General features: G+C 47.0%; 1 protein-coding gene and 1 pseudogene across 2 annotated transcripts; one reads left to right on the top strand and one right to left on the bottom strand.

The window, feature by feature from the left end:
* Window positions 1-1075: 1075 nt before the first annotated feature.
* LOC148301795 (ATPase family AAA domain-containing protein 3A homolog) lies at window positions 1076-12308 on the top strand. The gene is made up of 11 exons (XM_088272700.1): window positions 1076-1389; window positions 2739-2893; window positions 3394-3506; window positions 4199-4405; window positions 4488-4645; window positions 4723-4982; window positions 5053-5176; window positions 6716-6899; window positions 8313-8420; window positions 8883-9081; window positions 9373-12308. The coding sequence occupies exons 1-11, from the start codon at window positions 1185-1187 to the stop codon at window positions 9547-9549; spliced, it is 1890 nt and encodes a 629-aa protein (XP_088128826.1). The 5' UTR covers window positions 1076-1184; the 3' UTR covers window positions 9550-12308.
* Window positions 12309-13101: 793 nt separating this feature from the next.
* LOC148301794 (syndetin pseudogene) lies at window positions 13102-21050 on the bottom strand (annotated as a pseudogene). Its single transcript, XR_015838750.1, has 2 exons — window positions 20874-21050; window positions 13102-16079 (listed from the first exon to the last, which is right to left on the bottom strand). The product of XR_015838750.1 is annotated as a syndetin pseudogene (transcript).
* Between the last annotated feature and the right edge of the window lie 1247 nt (window positions 21051-22297).

Genomic DNA, 22297 nt, shown 5'->3' with positions numbered 1-22297 from the left:
GGACCACAACCAGATACCAAATTTTTTAAAGCAATTATATGTATATTTTGCTTACAACACTGTTTTTGAAAAATAGATTTTGTCTTCGAAATAAATATATGGTTTTGAAATGAAGCAGTTATTGATTTTTTTTAATTCGCAAAATTCCAATACATACCCTTTATATACATACAATACATACTAAAAAATCGTCATAAATCGAGCGACCGACTCCTATGGCAGTCGGTCACTAATGGCGCGTCTGGCATCTGGAAACATATAGCCATACTATTATTATTATTACAATAAAACACAATGTATTTTCTAACAAATCGATCGAGTCTATTGATTTTTAAGTGAAAAATTGAACAATAAAATTATTTAAGTAAAACGAAATTTTTTAGATTTTTATTGCCTGTTCGTATATAGCTCGTTTGAAATGCATTTCTGTAATTATTTTTGTCCGCCAATTAAAAAAATACTTTCACTCGAACATTTTTTCCTGTGAATAAATTCCAGTTTATTCTTTGTCCCTAACAAATGTCTGATCACGAGAACGGGATTAGTTTACTACAGTAGGTAGTGCTAAAATACTTATCTATATTTGAAATCAATTGAATCAATCCGAGAATGAGTGAATGGTGATAAATGAACGTAAATCTAAAATTGAATAACTAGTCTTCCTTAATATCACCCAGTTTTCGGTAGCCAATTATTAAAGAATATTTCACCTCAAAATAAGTGGTAGAGAATAAAAACCAACTTATAAACATTGTATAATTAGACAAAGCCGGTATAAGTCGTAAATGAAAAGATAAAAAAAACCTTTCTTTTCACCCCATAGGTCTTTAATTTGTATTTTAAATATCAAAAACCGATTTACATGGTCTACTAAGTTCAAAAAATAAAAATAAAATAAACAACTAAGTAGACCACATAAATAAGTGTTTGATTTCAATCTTTAATAAATAAGTTGTGGAGTTCTGCAAATAAAACGCTAAATAAATATCTATTTAAAATAAAAAAATAATAAGTTCCTACTCATTCGAGACTTTAAAAAATAATATTCTCACGTGTTCTATCCCTTACCTGGCAACATTGTCAGCTGTCTTTTCCCTAGCGCAGTTTTAGGTTAACATAACCTGCAAATCACCGCGGGTTGTGGATGTCGGTCTGCTAGTCGGCGCACAGAGCCAGTGTCCAGTATGTCGTGGCTGTTCGGGTACAAGTCGCCAGCGGCGCCGCCCGTGGAGGTGCCCGCGGAGGCGGGAGCGCCGGGGGGCCCGGGCGCCGGCCCGCCCGCCGACCAGGGGCTCAGCAAAGCCGAGAGGAGGGCCATGGAGGCCTACAGGTTCGACTCCAGCGCGCTGGAGAGGGCCGCGCAGGCCGCCAAGGACCTGGAGAAGTCGAGTGAGCGCGTTTCCCATTCGTTGTTTCCTCATCGCGTGTTGCGTAATTCAAAATCGCTCTTTTCTTTTCGAATTTCATCTCGATTTCATTCAATCGTCGATCGATTTCGTCATCTCGATTCGGAATAATATTTTGCAATTACAATTTAATTTTAACTTACTGCAGTCGAATAATTAAACGCTTAAACTATCCTTACATTTTTATTTTTTAATATACAGCAGGACCTTTATAATCCGAATGTCGAAAATTTACCCCCTTTTCTGGCTAGTGGAGCGTTCGGATTACAGTACAGACTATCTGCAGGGTATTTTTATCAAATAAAACAACTATGTTTTGTGATATTTTCCATTGAAAATTATTTATTCATCTTTTCCGAAGAGCCAAATATTTTAGTTGGTCACGTTTATTGAATGACGAGAATGACGAGTTGAAAAAGCTTTGTCTCGCAATTTACGTAAAAGCATCTTCTCTGGCACAGGAATATCCCCTCGGCCAGCCCACTCTAGGCGCGGGACTAGAGAGGTCCTGCTGTAGTCACAAACAATATTACAACTTGATGAAGTCACTAGATATTTCTGGTTTGCAACTTATCTTGTACTAGTCACGCCGTGCGTCTCCAGCTGAGCGCTTACACTCACACTCACTCGGGACTGCACTCAATGTTTATTGATTATACTTATGAATGATAACATAGTTTTTGTTTTTCTGTGTATTTTTTTTCAATCAACAAATATAAAAGGCATTTAATTTGTTTTTAAAAGGCTTTTATATACAGCAAAACCTCTATCTATCTTTTCTTGAAAAATTGTTTTCCCGGATGTTTCTTTTATTTCTTTTACCCCCAATTCATTTCATACAAAAGTAGATGGCATCCATCGTTTCTCTATCACCATTTACCGCATTCATAGTTTGAATTACGCTGCATATTTGATATATTTTGCCTATTATTTTTACATTCTTCTAAATTTTTTCAATTTTATTACATTTGTGGACAATATTCCGACGTGTGGGATAAAAAGTATGGAAAGCTCGTGTGCCAAGGTTGGCGGATGCAGCGGAGGAGATGGATATCGATGAAGAGGAGCCGCTGCCTGTACCTTCATTTTCAGAAGCGAGCACACTCTTTGAAAGATTAAAAACTTTCTACAATGCATATTCAATAACTGATGTTGAAAAAAATATTATTTGCAAAGCCGAATATATATCGCTGACTTACGAAAATAAAACAGTTAAAAAACAAACGTCGATCACGGATATTTATGCGATGAGGGATGATACTAGATGAAAATAATAAGAGGGATGATGTGGTCGGGGTGGCGAGGAATGACGCGGTGCTCCTTCTGCTTTAGAGCATTCCAAGGAGGCGCTGGAGCTGAGCAAGCTGCAGGAGGTCACGCGGCAGCAGGAGCAGGTGGCCAAGACCCGGGAGTACGAGGCGCACATCGAGCAGGCCAAGGTGGAGCAGCGCCGCATCGACCACGAGGAGCGCCGCAAGACGCTGCAGGTGAGTGGTCGCCCCGCGCCCGAAGAGGTGCGTGCGTCCAAGAGGTACTAGGCAAAAATGTATATTGGCAGTATTTGTACATAATGCAAACTATGCCATGTTCTCTCCCATTCCGCGGCTTCACATGTTAGCCAATGCGTTTGATAGTATAGATTTATTTAATATATTGTATTCACCTTGAAGTGTGTACTTTCTCAGCATTTCTCCTTCATGTAATAGTGGATAAATTGAAACATTGTGTTTCACTCTCTCTCGCTGCTCGCTCATAGTGTGCGAAGGAGACGTGTATTTACCAGTGCTTGCTATTTGTTATTTTATTTTTAAGACTTTGTTTCTTTATTAGTGTATTGGTTGATGGGTTTGATGGGGAATTTAGCACGTGGCCATGTTGTCGCCATTCCAGTGCAAAAGGTTAATCTCCTCTACTATAAATTTGAGTTTAGAAATAAAAGATTTTATATTTAGCGAAGGAGAATTCACGCGCCTGCCTGTGTCCGCAGGAGGAGACCAAGCAGCACCAGGTGCGCGCGCAGTACCAGGACCAGCTCTCCAAGAAGCGCTACGAGGAGCAGCTCTCCCTGCAGCAGCGCGCCCAGGAAGACAACCTCAGGAAGTCAGTTTTTATTATTATTTGTAACACTTTTCTAACACTCCCGCGTCCCGTTTCTTTCACACATGGCGATAGCCCGTGCGGGACAGCCTATATAAGGCCATTTTGGCTACCTAAAAATCAGATAAGTCCATAAATCATTTGGGTTTTTGTAACACCTGTTTTTGTAGCTGATTCTAAATTTTAGAGTTGGGTCCTCGGGACGTTGAAAGTTGAAGAGGAGGGATAATAATAAATAAACAAAAATGAGAAACAGACCCTTCCCCTTCCCCTGGATCAAAACACGTGTCACAATAGTAAAACATAAGTCAAAAATGGATTTTTTTCTTCTTTGTAGATACCTTTTTGTTTTGTCTATATTGAGATGATGTAGCGCAGTGTTCTGCAAACTTTTTCCATTCAAGGTACACTTACCAAATTAAGAAATTTCAGAGGTGCATATTTACCATTTTATGGTAACACATTTAACATATTATGTTTGATGCCAAATGTGAGCCTACTTAGCTTTTCACAAAACTAGACTTTTTCCACGGTACACCAGTGTGCCGCGGCACACTGGTGTACCGTGGTGTCCCGATCGGGAACATCTCGGGGTTTGTTGTTACCTAGAGGAGTCGGCCTGTCGACCCTCATCGTTGCGTTCCACTACGGGAGGGTCCGGCGTGTTGTCTGCTACTTGTGTCGGCTTGTCGCAGGCAGGAGGAGTCCGTGGCCAAGCAGGAGGCCCTGCGCAAGGCCACCATCGAGCACGAGATGCAGCTCCGCGAGAAGAACAAGCTCAAGCTGATCGAGGCGGAGGCGCGGGCGCGCGCCAAGGCCGACCGGGACAACCGGGACATCACGCTGGAGCAGATCCGCCTCAAGGCGCAGGAGAACCGCGTCACCGTCACCGAGAGCATCAAGTCAGTATGCCTCACCTAACCTGACCTGACCTGACCTAACCTGATTACGACACGAGACTGACTGAACGCGCGCCGGTTGCAGAACGGCGGGCAGCGTGCTGGGCGCCGGGCTGCACGCGCTGCTCACGGACTGGGACAAGGCGCTGACGGCGGCCGGCGGCCTGTCCCTGCTGGCGCTGGGCGTGTACAGCGCGCGCGGCGCCACCTCCGTGGCCGCGCGCTACGTCGAGTCGCGCATAGGTGCGTACCCCGCCCCCCTCCCCCTCCCTCTCCCGCCCCACTCGGCGAGCGAGCGTAACGCACCCTCTCCTGCGCAGGCAAGCCGACGCTGATCGGGGAGACGTCGCGCTTCTCGCTGCTGGAGGCGCTGAAGCACCCGGTGCTGACGGCGCGCGCGATGGCGGCGCGCGCGCGGCGGCCGCGCGACGCGCTCGCCGGCGTGGTGCTGGAGCCGCGGCTGGAGGCGCGCCTGCGCGACGTGGCGCTGGCCGCGCGCAACACGCGCGCCAACCGCGGCATGCACCGCAACCTGCTCATGCACGGCCCGCCCGGCACCGGCAAGACGCTGTTCGCCAAGGTGAGTGGGGGGGGTAGACGCCCGCGCCGCGCGGGGAGGCGAGCCCGCGTAACCTCCGCTCTGCCCGCAGAAACTGGCGGCGCACTCGGGCATGGACTACGCCATCATGACGGGCGGCGACGTGGCGCCCATGGGGCGCGAGGCCGTGGCCGCCATCCACCGCGTCTTCGACTGGGCCAACACCAGCCGCAGAGGTAACTTACATTATTCTCTCACATTTAAGTTTTGTCCTGACTGAATTTTGCGTATAAAATATTCAACGTTATACGCATGAAATTCTATGTTTTAATATATAAAATCATGGTTTCCAACTCCTGCCTGGTTGTGTATATAACATAGAATTTTATCTAGCCTCATACCAGTCTGATGATGTTGGTTACAACGAAACCCGGTTGCTGGTCAAATAAAATGAATGTGGAAAAAATTACATAGTTGTTGTTTTATTCTACAAAATGCGGTTCCACCAAGAAATGTCGGGACAAAACATAAAAATTATCAAATTATTATTAGAATATAAGTTTTTTTGGGTTTGTAAATTTTGCGAATAATTCATAATTTGGTCTTTGTGTGGTGCTACTGTCTACTGTCTACTGTCTACTGTCTACTGTCTACTGTCTACTGTCTACTGTCTACTCGGTGGAATCATTTTAGTTTAAAGATAAAAGAACAAGTGTAAGTTTGTTGTGTTCTCATCTGATTGATGTAAAACATCTAAGGCCTTACTCGCAAACACAGAATTCAATCGCCGGCCGACCACCGTAGACGTAACGCTTTTCTTCTAGCCCGATTTTTTTAAAGTTGCAACTCGATGACTTGCGTGCGACGTGCATGACGTATGGGATCCAAGTAGAGCAGGCACGCTCGGCACAACAAACCCGCTCAGAGCGGCAGAAATGAAGACTAAGGAGCATATCTGGCGAGTCTACGAGACGGAATAAGGAACATATGTGAGATGGAAGATGTCGTTAGGTGGGGAAGGCAACCAAGGGACAATGGTGTGCGCGTGTGAGGAGAACGGAATCATCCAGACTCCCCCACATTGCGCCGTATGCCCGACCCCAAGTTGACGACTCCCGGGCAGACCACAAGGCAGAAGAAGAAGACTCGAGGAATAACGACTTGTATTGCACCGTACAGTTAGTACTCTACTTATGTGATTAATTCAATCCATTGGTTTTTGTGTCGAAAAAAATATTTGAGATTTTTTTATACACACTTATATATTGTGTATACTAATGTGTAAAGGCAACTAGCCGTAACTCAAGTTGCGGCTGTTTGGCGTAACACGGCTCAAAGCATTCTTATATCTGGCCTCTATCATATACAATCACAGATGTTCTGCTCTATCTCTTTCCTTTACCGAGATACCTTTGGGCATCCGGGGGAACATTCCCGTTGATCCGGATCATTTTCCCGGGACTGTCGCCGCCCGGAATGGGCCCCAGATAAGGGTTCAGCTGAAAGAAAATACAATTATTTTTTTGACATCTCGACATAAATGAAGAAGAATTTTCAATTCATTAAAAAGAATAATATCTTCATTACAATCAAATATTTAAGGCGTATACATTAAAAACGTAAATTACAAAGCGAGCGAGAAGACTCTGTTGAAGATTTCCCCACAGGCATTGTTCAGCAGATCTTCCTACAGGCATACAGGCTAGCCATCGGCAGGCTGGTCCTGTGTATATGAACGGGAACACGGGGACCGATAATGAGTGATGAGTCCGCAGGGGTGCTGCTGTTCATCGACGAGGCGGACGCGTTCCTGCGCAAGCGCTCGTCGGAGCGCATCTCGGAGGATCTGCGGGCGGCGCTAAACGCCTTCCTGTACCGCACCTCCGAGCAGAGCTCCAAATTCATGCTGGTGCTCGCCTCCAACACGCCGCAGCAGTTCGACTCGGCCATCAACGACAGGTGACCATTCATACACACGTACAACCTCTCATAACTCTCACTCGTTAACCCAAACATGGAAATATGATGACGCGTTCCGGGCGGAAAGAGAACTCAATTTTTCATTTATTTTTTTGAACATTTATTCAAATAAAATCATTTAAAATTGTTAGTAAAAACTTATTAAGGGAAACTATATAAAGGAATATAATTTAGATTTAAAAATAAAAATATGAATTTATGACAAATAATCAATCCCTTTTGACTAGACTGTTTGAAGACGTTTTTGCCAACGCCTCAAGCTTTGGCGAACATGTGTTACAGCGTTATTATCATTGAATAGGTTAGCACGTAGAACCACCTCCTTAATAGGGTGGTGTAATGGTTAGCGTGTTTAGCTACCGTGCTGGAGGTCCCGGGTTCGACTCGCAACAAGCTCGCGTAGAACCGCCGCTCTAAACCAGTGTTCCGCCGCGTGTGTACCGCGCCACACTGGTGTACCGTCGTGATAGTCGGTGTGCCGCGGTAAAAAAGCCGATCGGACATTAAAACTGAAATTTTCCAAAACAGCTAGCACGTTTTTAGCTGCGTATAAAAAAAGAATATTATTTTACCATTTGTTACCTATTGCAATTATTTTACCATTCGTCACGACTCGTGTGAATTGGGCTAAAAAACTCTGACTACCATTAAATAAAAAACTCTGACTACTATTAAATAAAAAAAAGATAATGTTGACCATTACGGAAGAGATGAGAGCGGCCGTATCAACAATTGCTCAACATTTTTTATTAATGATTTACTTAGTAAATACCACCATTTCTTAAAATCCACTGTGACACGTGTTTCGATGCATTCCGAATCATTTTCAAACACCGTATGTATGCATCGAAACACTTAAAACACGTGTCACAGTAGATTATAAGAAATAGTGGTACTTACTAAGTAAAACATTAATTAAAAATGGATAGATTTTACCACACAGTGACTGCCGAACCTATTATTGAAATAATTGCTCAACAGTTAAGCGGGCTCAAATTTCGCATAAAACATGTTTTATATGTTTTCGCGTTATATTAATTTATATAGTTTTTTTAGATAATGATTTTGAATGACTTGTCTGAGACATTACTATCTATCATTAGAATCCTAACTGCCCATCAAACCTCCTCCCTCTACCTATACCTCTACCTAAGTCCTATCTACCCTCTGATTGCAAACAGCTATATATGGTATCAAACATTTTGACCAATATCACTAGTCTGTTTTAGGTTGGTCGGAAGATATTGCTTTTTAGCAATAAGCCCGCCAATGTACTTTTTTCTCATCTGTACATGAAGTTTAAATAAAATAAATATGAAATAAACCTTGGTGTACCTGTAAAATTGGTTGATTTGGCGGGTGTACGTAACTACGCCTCGCGCCTGATTCCAGGTTGGACAAGATGATCGAGTTCGGCCTGCCGGGACTGGAGGAGAGAGAGAGGCTGATCCGCCTGTACTTCGACAAGTTCGTGCTTCAGCCGGCCGCTGAGGGCCACAGGTAAATCCACAATTGAGGAAACACTTGTTTCCATCTTCAGGTCTGAATAATAAGTTGAAGGTGGAAGCGTAGCCTCCGAAATTAGTAGTCATCAATAAACTCGAGTGGTATAAAAACAAGTGTTTCCTTAATCATTTTAACATGTCTTACCGCAAAGTAAATGCCGAAACAATAAATAAAATATGACATAGATATTTTTCATATTATTTTTTGACATCTCATCAAAGATGAAGAAGAATATGGAAGTCTGGGCATTTACAGGGCTGACGACTGTCATAGGCTGGTTTTAAATGATCGCTTTACACACGTGTAACATTCTACCCGCGATTGCCAACCACAGTAGAGGAGGTGCAAGGACCGACTGAAGGCCGCGTCGAGTCGCTCCGATTATTGGCATCTGCAGTTGCGTAGATAGTCCCGCGTGCCGGAGACGTGCGTTACGAGTGCGCGGTGGCGTTGCAGGCGGCTGCGGCTGGAGCAGTTTGACTACGGGCAGCTGTGCACGCGCATGGCGGGCGAGACGGCGGGCATGTCGGGGCGCGCGCTCAGCAAGCTGGGCGTGGCCTGGCAGGCCGCCGCCTACTCCTCGCAGGAGGGGCTGCTCACGCGCGACATGCTGCTGGACATCTGCCGGGAGGCCGTTCTGGAGCACCGCCTCAAGGTACGGACCACTTTGTCTATACTGATCTTTACCAACTTAAATTTATCTTTTGTATATTTAAAGCGTTGAAAACTTTGCGATATGGTAATAAACCTCTCTCCTTATCATCCGTTATCCACTTTTATAAGCACTTATTCGTGTCTACCGGTCTCGGAAGGATCATTCCATCATCAGGTCATTAAAGTAAATTACTCGATTGGTTACCACAATGGTGTCCGTGGTTAAGAGAGCGTCAGTACAGTGGTACTTTTGGGTTCTGTGCGATGTTGTATTTGAATGTTTCGGATGCAGATGGACTGGCTGTCGGCGGAAGAGCGGTACCACGGGATGCAGCAGTACCTGGAGCCCGGCAAGCCGGAGCCCAGCCACCCGGAGCCCGGCCACCCGGAGCCCGGCCACCCGGAGCCCGGCAAGCCGGAGCCCGAGCCCGAGAAGGGGGGCAGACCCACCGACGCCCCCGACAAATGACAGAGGATCACTCTCAAGCGGCTGAACATACATCTGGACCTGAAGAAATCAAGCTGAACCTTATGTCGATCGAACTGAGCATTTTTGCAAATGAAAGTGAACCTTTTTGATATCAGACTGTACCATTTAGATATCGAATTAACCGTTTTGCAGGTTGAAGCGAATCAATCTTCCAAATCGAACCGAACCTTTTTGCAAATTGAACTGAGCATTTTTGCAAGTCAATGTGGACCTTTCTGAAAATAAAAGTAAACCTTTTTGATATCGGACTGTACCATTTAGATATCAAATTGGCCTTTTTGCGAATTAAACTGAACCTACAATTTATATTTGAAGCAATAACTGCGTGATTTTCCATTTTATAATTAAAATGTAACTTCGTTTTAAAATCACTATAAATATTTTAATATAATGTCTTATCAGTTTCGATGCTAACCGCTTCTTTATCATGACTGATCGATACTAAAATACCATCGACTCTCCTTTATAGACTAAATGTATTACACACACGCAACAGAGGACCTAAATTAGATTACTTACTAATATTACAAATTAAAAAAGCAATCAATAATAATTCAAAGTAATAAATACACAAGTAAATGATTTTCTAAAAGTCCGTTATTAAATATGTTTCCAATCCCTCAGCATCCCTGATCCCTTTTGGCTGTGACTGCCAATCAACACCTCGCCTAGCCGTCTTAATATTTAGAATTTTGTTAAGTAGATAGTGTTTTAGTATTAATCAGTCTTGATAAAGAAGCGGTTAGCTCGGAAACCAGTAGACATTATAATTAAGTTATAATAAAATATTTAAAGTGATTTTAAAACAAAGTTATGTTTTTATTATAAACTGAACATTTTTGCAATGGGTGAAATCACAGGTTTAACCCTAGATAACTAAAGATTCGTCCGCGCGACGACGCCCCTCTCCGAGGAACTCGAGCGCACTTACTTCCCCGCGCCCCGCACCCGCCAGGCTTTGTTCACCTTCCTGATTGGTGCGAATAGTTCATCGACCATAGACATCAGCAAATAGAGCCGCCAATAATTTAGCAATTTTACCAAAATTAAAATAAGTCCATAGTTTCTGTGACGTCATTCATTACCAACTTACGAAAACAACGTATTTACGAAGGTGAATTTTCCACAAGACAATGTTGAATAAAATTATGATAACTATCGGCTGCTATAAACACTTCACGAGTCTAATACAATCCTTTATAGGTTGAGTTTGTCAAAGTAGATGTTCCTCCCGTCTGATAATGATCCATTGCGTAGTCTGCCTGACTAATGTATAGTTACCATGTATCTACGAATATAGTTTAGTTAAGAACATGTGTGTGTTTGTCAGGATTTGCGAGGGCTCGGTTAGATTTTGGAAAGATCAAAATTATTATAATATTAGTGATAAATTCCGCCCCCGCTTTCAGACTATGACAATTCAAAACCAAGAATTCTCAAAGTGATTGCCTTGCATACCACGCAGCATTCACCGCTCCGCCTCGTTTTGGACATCTGTCTGTTGTGTGCGAAACGATAGGCGAGTGAGGATGACGTGAGCGAAGGAGCTAAGGGAAAGGAAACGCAGGAGGAACAGTCTCTATGCTCAAGTTGTCGTAGTCTGAAAGTGGATGACATATCGCGGTACAACCGATTTGAACAACACCCAATTTGTAACACTACATCGGCTGGTTTACGTGATCACTATACACATGATTGCCATCCATATTCCCGTCTCAGTAACTTCTTCATCTATGTTGAGATGATACACAAACATTACTTTCCTACTCCTGACCCGACCATGCCCGGGTATTTGAGATACTCGATCTTGCCAAGTTTTCCTCGGTCTTCCTCTGCTCCTATTTCTAACTACATTAGTCTCATAAACTTATTGTTTACCATTCTTTCCTCATTCATTGCTTCCACGTGTCCAAAATATATCAGTTTCTAAAGAAAGGTAAACCTTTCTTAATTTTATCGCTAATGCTTATCTCAGCTCTGCATTCTTTCCTTATATCACCATTCAAACATCTATTTTACATGTTTTGCCGTATATTCCTCTGAGAGATTGCTTTTCGACTGCATACAGTCGCGATCTCTCATCCTTTAGCCTACACGCTCAAAGGAAGGATAAAAGAAGAGTAAACGCTGTCGAAATGCGCTCCCTCAGACGAACGTTCGGAAAATCATTGTGGGACAGAATTAAAAACGAAGATTTAAGAAAGGAACGTAAGGCTGAACAAGGGATGATTGTAAAGATTAAGAAGAGTTCTTTAAGGTGGTATGGACGTGCGGAGCGAATGGCTAACGAGAGAATGACTAGGAAAATATATGTGGCGAATGTGAACAGAACGAGGACTGCCGAAACAGACTTCAGATCAATCGGAACCGTAGTCAAAGTCTGCGTAGTCAGAGGGCACGTATGGATGTGAAGGAAGCTAGGAGCGTGTAGAGTTGTTCAGTTAGCAGTTGTCGCGATATGGCCGATGGCGCACTAGTTGTAAGTGGGCAGGCGCCGGTGGTGGTGGCCGAACAACGTGATATTTGACCCGCATTTCTCCGTTGTCGGGATGCCGGTGCATTTTCAAATTGTTTTCGACGCCCTTTTACCCGTATCGTAAGGAAACGCAACGCTGTTGAAAAGTGCCGACATCCCGGTTCCTTGTTACTGCTCTAGAAATAGACGAATGTTAAATTTATTGTTTTTATATGTTATTAGTTACCTCAAATTGTAATTTGCAATATATTTTTATAAACACCTCGCCTTTTTTATTTCGTTCCTTTGTTACAAATACAGCCGTGGCCAAATGTATTAGGCACCCCCTACAGAATTGGTTTATGTCTTGAAATATGAATGCTCGCAATCTTTTCGGATTGTGTGCTATTTTGATGGATTTTACCTACTACTTGTTACCTGCTATCCCGGCCCTAGGCAGGTAGGGGCGCGCTTTATTCAAAAACTCTCTTTTTCTAATTTCAAGGGTCAGTTTTATAAGTGAATCATTTCTCTCCAGTTATATTAATCTTAGGAGCGCACTGCGATCACGCACCGATCCGAAGAAAGAAGGCCAAAAGCACAACCCAATCATCTGTTCTATCATGCTGACCGGACTGCTGGACGGTAAAATTCCCGTAGTGCACCAGCGTCCATAGTCTGAAACCAGTCAGTACTTAGGCTAACATCAAATCAAAATGTTCTTTATTTAGTTACATGTCCGGGTACCCTTCAAAATGTGGGAAGGGAAATGGATAACTAACATAAACTATCAGAAATGTTCCTTCTTCGACTCCTGTACGCCAAATATCTCGCGCCGCAGTACAAAGTACCGTGGTACCGCAGGTGCTGGTGTCAACTATATATACTGTCTCTGGGTGCCTTACCGCAGCGTCGCCGGCTGCGACCAATCTTGGGGTTGAGGGCAATGCGCACAACTCGAATGCTAAGTGGCACAAGAGTATTTGAGTCACTAGAAGACTATTCGAGGCATGCCCAGCGGCTACTGTCAATCCTGTAAATGTATTAGGTACTTATAACCGAATAATAACAAGTTGTTAGTAATTTAGATTTATTGATATTTTTAAACGTAACAATTTCATATTTACAAATAATGTCATTAAGAATGGAACATTTTTGAGCGGAGAATGTTGTGGAAATATATAATGCGCCCGACGGAGCGCAGAGGGGGTGGGGGGAGGGGGGAGAACCGCCGGCGCACTCGCAGAGTGGCAGTTCCCGCTTACGGATAGTTCAGCTTCGCGGGGGACTGACTTTCCTTGCTCTCAATCTGGGCGATCAGCTCCTGTCGGGATTTCTTGCTGTCGCAGGCGCAGTTGACGAGCGCGGTCAGGTGTTTGACGGAATACTCGGGGTGCTGTCGGATGAACTCGCTCAGGTCCGGCTTGGTGAGGTAGTACGCCTTCACGTACGCGTCCACGTACTCCCGGTGCGGGACGGGCCGCAGCCCGGACACCTTGCCCAGCTTGGAGAGCAGCTGCGTGTAGTCCAGCTGCATCAGCCCGCGCCCGCTGTCCGAGCAGCGGGACACGTTGGAGAAGCCCTCCACGAGCGTGCGCACCGCGAACTTGGCCACCGCCGCCCACAGCGCGTCGCGGGCGGCGCCGGACACGGCGCCCGCGCGCGCCTGCTCAAGCCGCATGGAGAACAGCTGCAGGTCTCGCAGCGCGCGCTCCACGTACGGGCTGTGCTGCGACACCACGCCGCGCGCCTCCCAGTCCACGCGCGACATGGCCACGAGCACGGCGCGCGCGTCGAACGCCCGCGAAGCCACGCACATGAGCACGGGCACGCGCACGTCCGCCGCCGCGGCGACCGTCTGCTCGAAGAACGTCTGCAGGATGATGCGCTGGTGCGGCGACACGAGGCTTTCCAGGTGCGGCTGCAGCGTCTGCAGCTGCCGCGCCAGGAACAGCAGGCTCTCCACGGCCACCGCGCGCTCCGCGAGCCCGTGCAGGTTCTCCGGGTTGTCCAGCGCGACCTGCGAGCGCGCCGGGCGGAGCGTCTTCCGGCACCGCGCCTCGTCCGCCGCGTCCTCGGGGCCCTCTTCGCGCTCCGCCGATATCAGATTGTTCCCGATCCTCTTGAGCGCGGAGGTCAGCTTGGGCGAGTACAGGGTGGTCGAGGACACGCTCAGGTCGGAGGCGAAGAACCGGTGGACGCAGTACAGGTAGTAGTCGAACATCTGGCTCATCAGCATCACCACCTCGAACGAGATCGGCCGGAGAAAGCGACACATCTGCAGGTACTGGCCCCAGTCGCGCAGGACCGTCAGCGTCGCGTTGGTGACGACGACCGGCTCCGGCCGCCTCGTCCTCGACGGCCGGTCGGCGTCCGGCGCGGGACTCTCGTCGATGAAGTCTCTCGTCAGCTCCTCGGGTTCGTCGTCGTCGTCGGACGGCTCCGACGGGGTGTCGGATCCGCCGAGATCGAGGTCCGACCCGTCGTCCCGGGCGACGCTCTCGTGGCGGAAACTGCGGAAGGGAGTGTGGCGGCGGGCGCTGGCGAAGTACTCGCCGCCGTCCGCGCCGTCTCGGGAGCGGGCGGAGGAGCTGGCGTCCGAGGAGAGGGTCCTCGTGGTCGCCGAGGAGTACCGCGACTCGGGCTCGGCGCTCCCGGCGTCCCGGAGGGCCTCGATGCGCCGCTTGATGTTCCGGAACTCCCGGAGGTGCAGCACGGTGAAGCCGGACTTCACCGGACAGATCTCCCAGCCCTCGTTCTCCAGGAATATCCTGAGGACCTCCATGCGGCCCGCGTGGTAGTTCCCGAGATAGGTCAGGCTCTGCGTCTTGACGAAGGTCCGCAGGCCCTCGGACGTGTCTCCGCAGAACTCTTCGGCGACTTCGACGAGCCGTTTCAGGATCCCCAAGACGCGGACGAACTTCTCGAACGGATACCGCGGCAGCCCGGACCGGACGAGGTAGACGGACACCTTGGACTGGACGTCGTGCCAGATGCGGAGCAGCCCGTTCCGCAGCTTCTGCCGGACGTACTCCCGGTTGACGTTGGCCTCGAACTCGGAGGCGCTCCCGTCCGCGCCGGAGGCCTCCTCGTCCCGGCGCGCGTGCCAGTCCACCACGCCGCGGTAGCTCGCCATGACGGCCCACAGGCGGTCGCACAGGTCCAGCAGGCACTCCACGGCGCTCGCCTCCTCCGCGGCGCCGCACAGCTCCTTGAAGTCGGCGTGCTCCGGGGAGCCGCGCCCCGCGCCGGCCCGCCGGTGCGCCCTGACGGCCTCCAGGGCGGACACGTTGACGGCGGAGGCGAAGTGCATGTGCAGCTGGTCCATGGCAACCTGCGTCTTGTCCAGCAGCGAGTACGCCCCCTGCAGCCTGGAGTAGGTCTCCGCGTCGTAGCGGAAGCAGACGTCGGCCAGCGCGCCGTCCAGGCGCTCCTCCGCGAGGTGGAGCGCGTCGCGCAGGCGCCGCTCGAGGGCCGCCGCGCACTCGAAGTGGCGGTGCTCGGCGGCCGCCTGCTGGGCGCGCAGCAGCAGGCGCACGGCGTCGTCGTACCGCCGCTCGCGCACCAGCGCCTGCGCCTCCTCCTCGGCGCGCCGCAGGCGGCCCACGAGGCGCAGCGAGCGCAGCAGGCCCTGGGCGAGCTGGCGCTTGCGGAAGTTGGCGAGGATGCCGAAGCTGCTGGCGGTGAGGCCGGCCTCGGCCGCGCGCAGCTGCCGGCGGCCGGCGCGGCACGTGCGCACGGCTTCCTCCAGCCGGCCGCGCAGCAGCGTGACCTCGCGGAACTCGCCGTCGCAGCGGTCCCGCTGCTGCGCGATGAGGCGCAGCGCGCGGTCGGACACGACCTGCTGCTGGCGCTTCAGGCGCGCGAACAGCTCCCCGATGGCCGCGCGATCGGGCGGCGCGCGCTCCAGCACGTAGCGGGCGGGGTCCGCGTCCGCCGAGAAGTACACCGCTTCGATCTCCTCGAACACCTCCGCGTCGGCCGCTCCGCCCTCGGCGGCCATCGCTCTACTGTTCACGGTCGCGAGACCGCTCATTCTCATTTTCTGGCCACTCTGAAACAAACAAGCGTCATTCATTACTATTACTGCTATTGCAGGTCTGGGAATGCAGTGGGACAGCTCTCAATGTACCTCGCTTATTATTATAGAGAAGGTCTGTCAGGAAGCCTAGATGCTTCTGTATCAGATCTGGGAATGCGGTGGGACAGCTCTCAATGTACCTCGCTTATTATTATAGAGAAGGTCTGTCAGGAAGCCTAGATGCTTCTGTATCAGGTCTGGGAATGCGGTGGGACAGCTCTCAATGTACCTCGCTTATTATTATAGAGAAGGTCTGTCAGGAAGCCTAGATGCTTCTGTATCAGGTCTGGGAATGCGGTGGGACAGCTCTCAATGTACCTCGCTTATTATTATAGAGAAGGTCTGTCAGGAAGCCTAGATGCTTCTGTATCAGGTCTGGGAATGCGGTGGGACAGCTCTCAATGTACCTCGCTTATTATTATAGAGAAGGTCTGTCAGGAAGCCTAGATGCTTCTGTATCAGGTCTGGGAATGCGGTGGGACTGCTCTCAATGTACCTCGCTTATTATTATAGAGAAGGTCTGTCAGGAAGCCTAGATGCTTCTGTATCAGGTCTGGGAATGCGGTGGGACTGCTCTCAATGTACCTCGCTTATTATTATAGAGAAGGTCTGTCAGGAAGCCTAGATGCTTCTGTATCAGGTCTGGGAATGCGGTGGGACAGCTCTCAATGTACCTCGCTTATTATTATAGAGAAGGTCTGTCAGGAAGCCTAGATGCTTCTGTATCAGGTCTGGGAATGCGGTGGGACAGCTCTCAATGTACCTCGCTTATTATTATAGAGAAGGTCTGTCAGGAAGCCTAGATGCTTCTGTATCAGGTCTGGGAATGCGGTGGGACAGCTCTCAATGTACCTCGCTTATTATTATAGAGAAGGTCTGTCAGGAAGCCTAGATGCTTCTGTATCAGGTCTGGGAATGCGGTGGGACTGCTCTCAATGTACCTCGCTTATTATTATAGAGAAGGTCTGTCAGGAAGCCTAGATGCTTCTGTATCAGGTCTGGGAATGCGGTGGGACTGCTCTCAATGTACCTCGCTTATTATTATAGAGAAGGTCTGTCAGGAAGCCTAGATGCTTCTGTATCAGGTCTGGGAATGCGGTGGGACAGCTCTCAATGTACCTCGCTTATTATTATAGAGAAGGTCTGTCAGGAAGCCTAGATGCTTCTGTATCAGGTCTGGGAATGCGGTGGGACAGCTCTCAATGTACCTCGCTTATTATTATAGAGAAGGTCTGTCAGGAAGCCTAGATGCTTCTGTATCAGGTCTGGGAATGCGGTGGGACAGCTCTCAATGTACCTCGCTTATTATTATAGAGAAGGTCTGTCAGGAAGCCTAGATGCTTCTGTATCAGGTCTGGGAATGCGGTGGGACTGCTCTCAATGTACCTCGCTTATTATTATAGAGAAGGTCTGTCAGGAAGCCTAGATGCTTCTGTATCAGGTCTGGGAATGCGGTGGGACTGCTCTCAATGTACCTCGCTTATTATTATAGAGAAGGTCTGTCAGGAAGCCTAGATGCTTCTGTATCAGGTCTGGGAATGCGGTGGGACAGCTCTCAATGTACCTCGCTTATTATTATAGAGAAGGTCTGTCAGGAAGCCTAGATGCTTCTGTATCAGGTCTGGGAATGCGGTGGGACTGCTCTCAATGTACCTCGCTTATTATTATAGAGAAGGTCTGTCAGGAAGCCTAGATGCTTCTGTATCAGGTCTGGGAATGCGGTGGGACTGCTCTCAATGTACCTCGCTTATTATTATAGAGAAGGTCTGTCAGGAAGCCTAGATGCTTCTGTATCAGGTCTGGGAATGCGGTGGGACAGCTCTCAATGTACCTCGCTTATTATTATAGAGAAGGTCTGTCAGGAAGCCTAGATGCTTCTGTATCAGGTCTGGGAATGCGGTGGGACTGCTCTCAATGTACCTCGCTTATTATTATAGAGAAGGTCTGTCAGGAAGCCTAGATGCTTCTGTATCAGGTCTGGGAATGCGGTGGGACTGCTCTCAATGTACCTCGCTTATTATTATAGAGAAGGTCTGTCAGGAAGCCTAGATGCTTCTGTATCAGGTCTGGGAATGCGGTGGGACAGCTCTCAATGTACCTCGCTTATTATTATAGAGAAGGTCTGTCAGGAAGCCTAGATGCTTCTGTATCAGGTCTGGGAATGCGGTGGGACAGCTCTCAATGTACCTCGCTTATTATTATAGAGAAGGTCTGTCAGGAAGCCTAGATGCTTCTGTATCAGGTCTGGGCATGCGGTGGGACTGCTCTCAATGTACCTCGCTTATTATTATAGAGAAGGTCTGTCAGGAAGCCTAGATGCTTCTGTATCAGGTCTGGGAATGCGGTGGGACAGCTCTCAATGTACCTCGCTTATTATTATAGAGAAGGTCTGTCAGGAAGCCTAGATGCTTCTGTATCAGGTCTGGGAATGCGGTGGGACAGCTCTCAATGTACCTCGCTTATTATTATAGAGAAGGTCTGTCAGGAAGCCTAGATGCTTCTGTATCAGGTCTGGGAATGCGGTGGGACAGCTCTCAATGTACCTCGCTTATTATTATAGAGAAGGTCTGTCAGGAAGCCTAGATGCTTCTGTATCAGGTCTGGGAATGCGGTGGGACAGCTCTCAATGTACCTCGCTTATTATTATAGAGAAGGTCTGTCAGGAAGCCTAGATGCTTCTGTATCAGGTCTGGGCATGCGGTGGGACTGCTCTCAATGTACCTCGCTTATTATTATAGAGAAGGTCTGTCAGGAAGCCTAGATGCTTCTGTATCAGGTCTGGGAATGCGGTGGGACAGCTCTCAATGTACCTCGCTTATTATTATAGAGAAGGTCTGTCAGGAAGCCTAGATGCTTCTGTATCAGGTCTGGGAATGCGGTGGGACAGCTCTCAATGTACCTCGCTTATTATTATAGAGAAGGTCTGTCAGGAAGCCTAGATGCTTCTGTATCAGGTCTGGGAATGCGGTGGGACAGCTCTCAATGTACCTCGCTTATTATTATAGAGAAGGTCTGTCAGGAAGCCTAGATGCTTCTGTATCAGGTCTGGGAATGCGGTGGGACAGCTCTCAATGTACCTCGCTTATTATTATAGAGAAGGTCTGTCAGGAAGCCTAGATGCTTCTGTATCAGGTCTGGGAATGCGGTGGGACAGCTCTCAATGTACCTCGCTTATTATTATAGAGAAGGTCTGTCAGGAAGCCTAGATGCTTCTGTATCAGGTCTGGGAATGCGGTGGGACAGCTCTCAATGTACCTCGCTTATTATTATAGAGAAGGTCTGTCAGGAAGCCTAGATGCTTCTGTATCAGGTCTGGGAATGCGGTGGGACAGCTCTCAATGTACCTCGCTTATTATTATAGAGAAGGTCTGTCAGGAAGCCTAGATGCTTCTGTATCAGGTCTGGGCATGCGGTGGGACTGCTCTCAATGTACCTCGCTTATTATTATAGAGAAGGTCTGTCAGGAAGCCTAGATGCTTCTGTATCAGGTCTGGAAATGCGGTGGGACAGCTCTCAATGTACCTCGCTTATTATTATAGAGAAGGTCTGTCAGGAAGCCTAGATGCTTCTGTATCAGGTCTGGGAATGCGGTGGGACAGCTCTCAATGTACCTCGCTTATTATTATAGAGAAGGTCTGTCAGGAAGCCTAGATGCTTCTGTATCAGGTCTGGGCATGCGGTGGGACAGCTTTTAATATTACTGCTACTACTACCGCCATTCTGTTTCTCTGTAGGGGGTAGGCAGGGAGGACCGAACGCCAGTCTCCTAGCTTCCTCAACACCCATACATACATATGTATGCGCATTTCAAGTATTCCTTAGCCATTCTTGTTTCCTTTCCCTTCTTAATTCTTAATCATTCTCTCGTCATCCATTCTATCTACACGTCCAAACCATCTCAATACGTCTTCGTCATTGATATCTCAACAAAGATGAAGAAGCATTTGGAAGTCTGGATACTTACAGGGCCAAGACGTGTCCTGACCTACCCGTGATTGACAACCACTCGCTTCCTTAATTTGTTGGATAATGCTTATCTCAGCCTTGCATTCCTTCCTTATCTCGCCATTCTACGCGCATTTGTTGGAGAGATCGCATATTGACTATATTCAGTCCTTTTCTAGCCAACTTCATGCCTCGGGCAACGATAGATAGAGGTTCCACGGTAATAATATTGCCTTTAGTTGCACGGGGAGTGCACGGGGAGTGCGCGGGGAGGGCACGGGGAGGCCAACAGCGGATGAAGAAAAAACCCAAAATTTGCCCATCACCAAAACTTGGTCTAAAAGCGGACCTACACTATTCCTCCGATAACCCGCCGTGTACAATTTAAAATACAACAAATAATAACACTGGCCAACAATGAAATGTTGATGACTGATTTCCAAATCGTTAATCTAAGTTAATCGTTCTTATTCAAAGTCTATATGGTCACAAGCTTGTATCACGTCACCATTTCATGTTACAGCCATATTATTGTCCGCATGGACCCCACACGTTGAACTTATTAAAATTGAATACGATAGCATTATATGGTTTTATATATTTATACATAAATAATAATATAAACTTTAGTCAATATCAGAATTAAAAATATCCATAACAAAAAAATCTGACGTGCTACATTTTTTTGCCTTCGTTTTTTAATTCAGCTATGCAAAGTGCATAAAGATCAGGTATTTTCATGCCAGTTACAAAATAAAAGTTGGAAATTGTTGTCCAGTGAAATTAGAAACGGAATACAAATGACGTATCTGGAAATTTTACCTAAAAATCAACGACAGCTTCCGCCGCTTCACACTTTGGGTCCTTCAAATAATATTACAAACCCAAACGATATTACTGCGAGACATTTTTAAATAACTGAAATGCAAGCCGTTTTTTCTTATAAATAAATAAACTTCACAACCTCCGACTGACAGCGATTTCGCTCGGTTGACAGCTGCTGTTAGGGAAGTGCGTATCCGTGTTGACGAATCATCGATATCAAATCGCAGGTACCTACCCGTCGAAGGTGGAAACATTACGGAGCTAAAAACTTCCGCGCGTTCCGGTAATATGTATTTTGTACACCATATTAAAATATGATTTAAAAAAGGGGAAAAATGTGAAAATTCCTAAATGTTGCTATTATTGACTAAAGTTGAGGTTGAAATGTATCAATGTTGTAATGTTAGCTCTGATAAGTACCTAAAAAAGAAAAAAAAATGAGTCGTAAGTATTCGCCGTAGCTAGTGTAGCGGTACAACCATCCCAGATGGCGTCTTGTGCGCAACTCAAATAAGATCATCTGAAACATGAAGACGCGTGCGGGTGTACATAAAGTGCGGCACGCACGCGTAACTTTAAACATAAAGAGTAAATCCACTCACGAGTAGGCGTAGGCTTTGAAACTTAAAAAGTGAAGCCTAAGTAGGGTCATGATAAGCGGTGTTGCATAAGCCGTAGCTAGATTTCAGAGTCACTTGGACGTTAGGTAATTAAAAAAAAACATACTCTGAGAAACGTTTGTGTATTGGTAGTTCTATCCCCGATTTATTTTACAATTTATTTATTTCCGTCGCTGCAAATTAATAACTTTATGTTATAAAACTTTTATGTAACACGTAATTATATTATTATGAAAGAATCCAAAAAAATTCTGAGCCCGTATATATTATATTTTATATTGATATTTTCATTTTTAAACTCGAGTTGTAGTAAATACATATCACCGGGAAGGGAAGGTTAAGCAACTAACTAACCACCCCTTATCCGCAGAGGTAGGCAGAGAGAATACAACGCCATAGCACTCTGTCTTTGCAAACATTCCACATTCATGCATCTATTCGTACATACCGCCGATTATTACGGCTCTTGACCCGGCCGCTTTCAAGTATTTGACGATCAGAAACTAAAATCTGGTGGTGTCGAAAGCGTAATCGGAGGGCGTGTATGGTTAGATGTATGATGTGAAGGAGGCGAAGAGTGTGTCTCTGTGTAGACAGAGGTAGCCCTGCGGGGATGATACTTAGTAGTAGTAGTAGTAGGTAACTACATATTATCCGAGGATGATAATATTATCGATATTTTAAAAATCGACAACCGCTCCCAACAATATACTGTCAATTTAATTGTTTGACGTTTATAAGTCGACCGTAGATTATAGTACAGCCATACAAACTTATCGGTAGACTCGGTGAGGGCACCAC

This window comes from Brachycentrus maculatus, unplaced genomic scaffold, assembly GCF_059751285.1.
Source record: "Brachycentrus maculatus isolate JH-2025_06_01 unplaced genomic scaffold, ASM5975128v1 h1tg000516l, whole genome shotgun sequence".
Lineage (NCBI taxonomy): Eukaryota > Metazoa > Arthropoda > Insecta > Trichoptera > Brachycentridae > Brachycentrus > Brachycentrus maculatus.
Note: the sequence above shows the minus strand (reverse complement) of the source record. Positions and strands in the feature narration are given on the sequence as shown.

Bases quoted from the DNA above. Each gene is read 5' to 3' on its own strand.
- LOC148301795 (XM_088272700.1), top strand. From the start codon at position 1,185: ATGTCGTGGCTGTTCGGGTACAAGTCGCCAGCGGCGCCGCCCGTGGAG. The intron at 5,177-6,715 runs GTAACTTACATT...ATGAGTCCGCAG, and splicing joins GGCCAACACCAGCCGCAGAG to GGGTGCTGCTGTTCATCGAC. The intron at 9,082-9,372 runs GTACGGACCACT...TTTCGGATGCAG, and splicing joins TTCTGGAGCACCGCCTCAAG to ATGGACTGGCTGTCGGCGGA.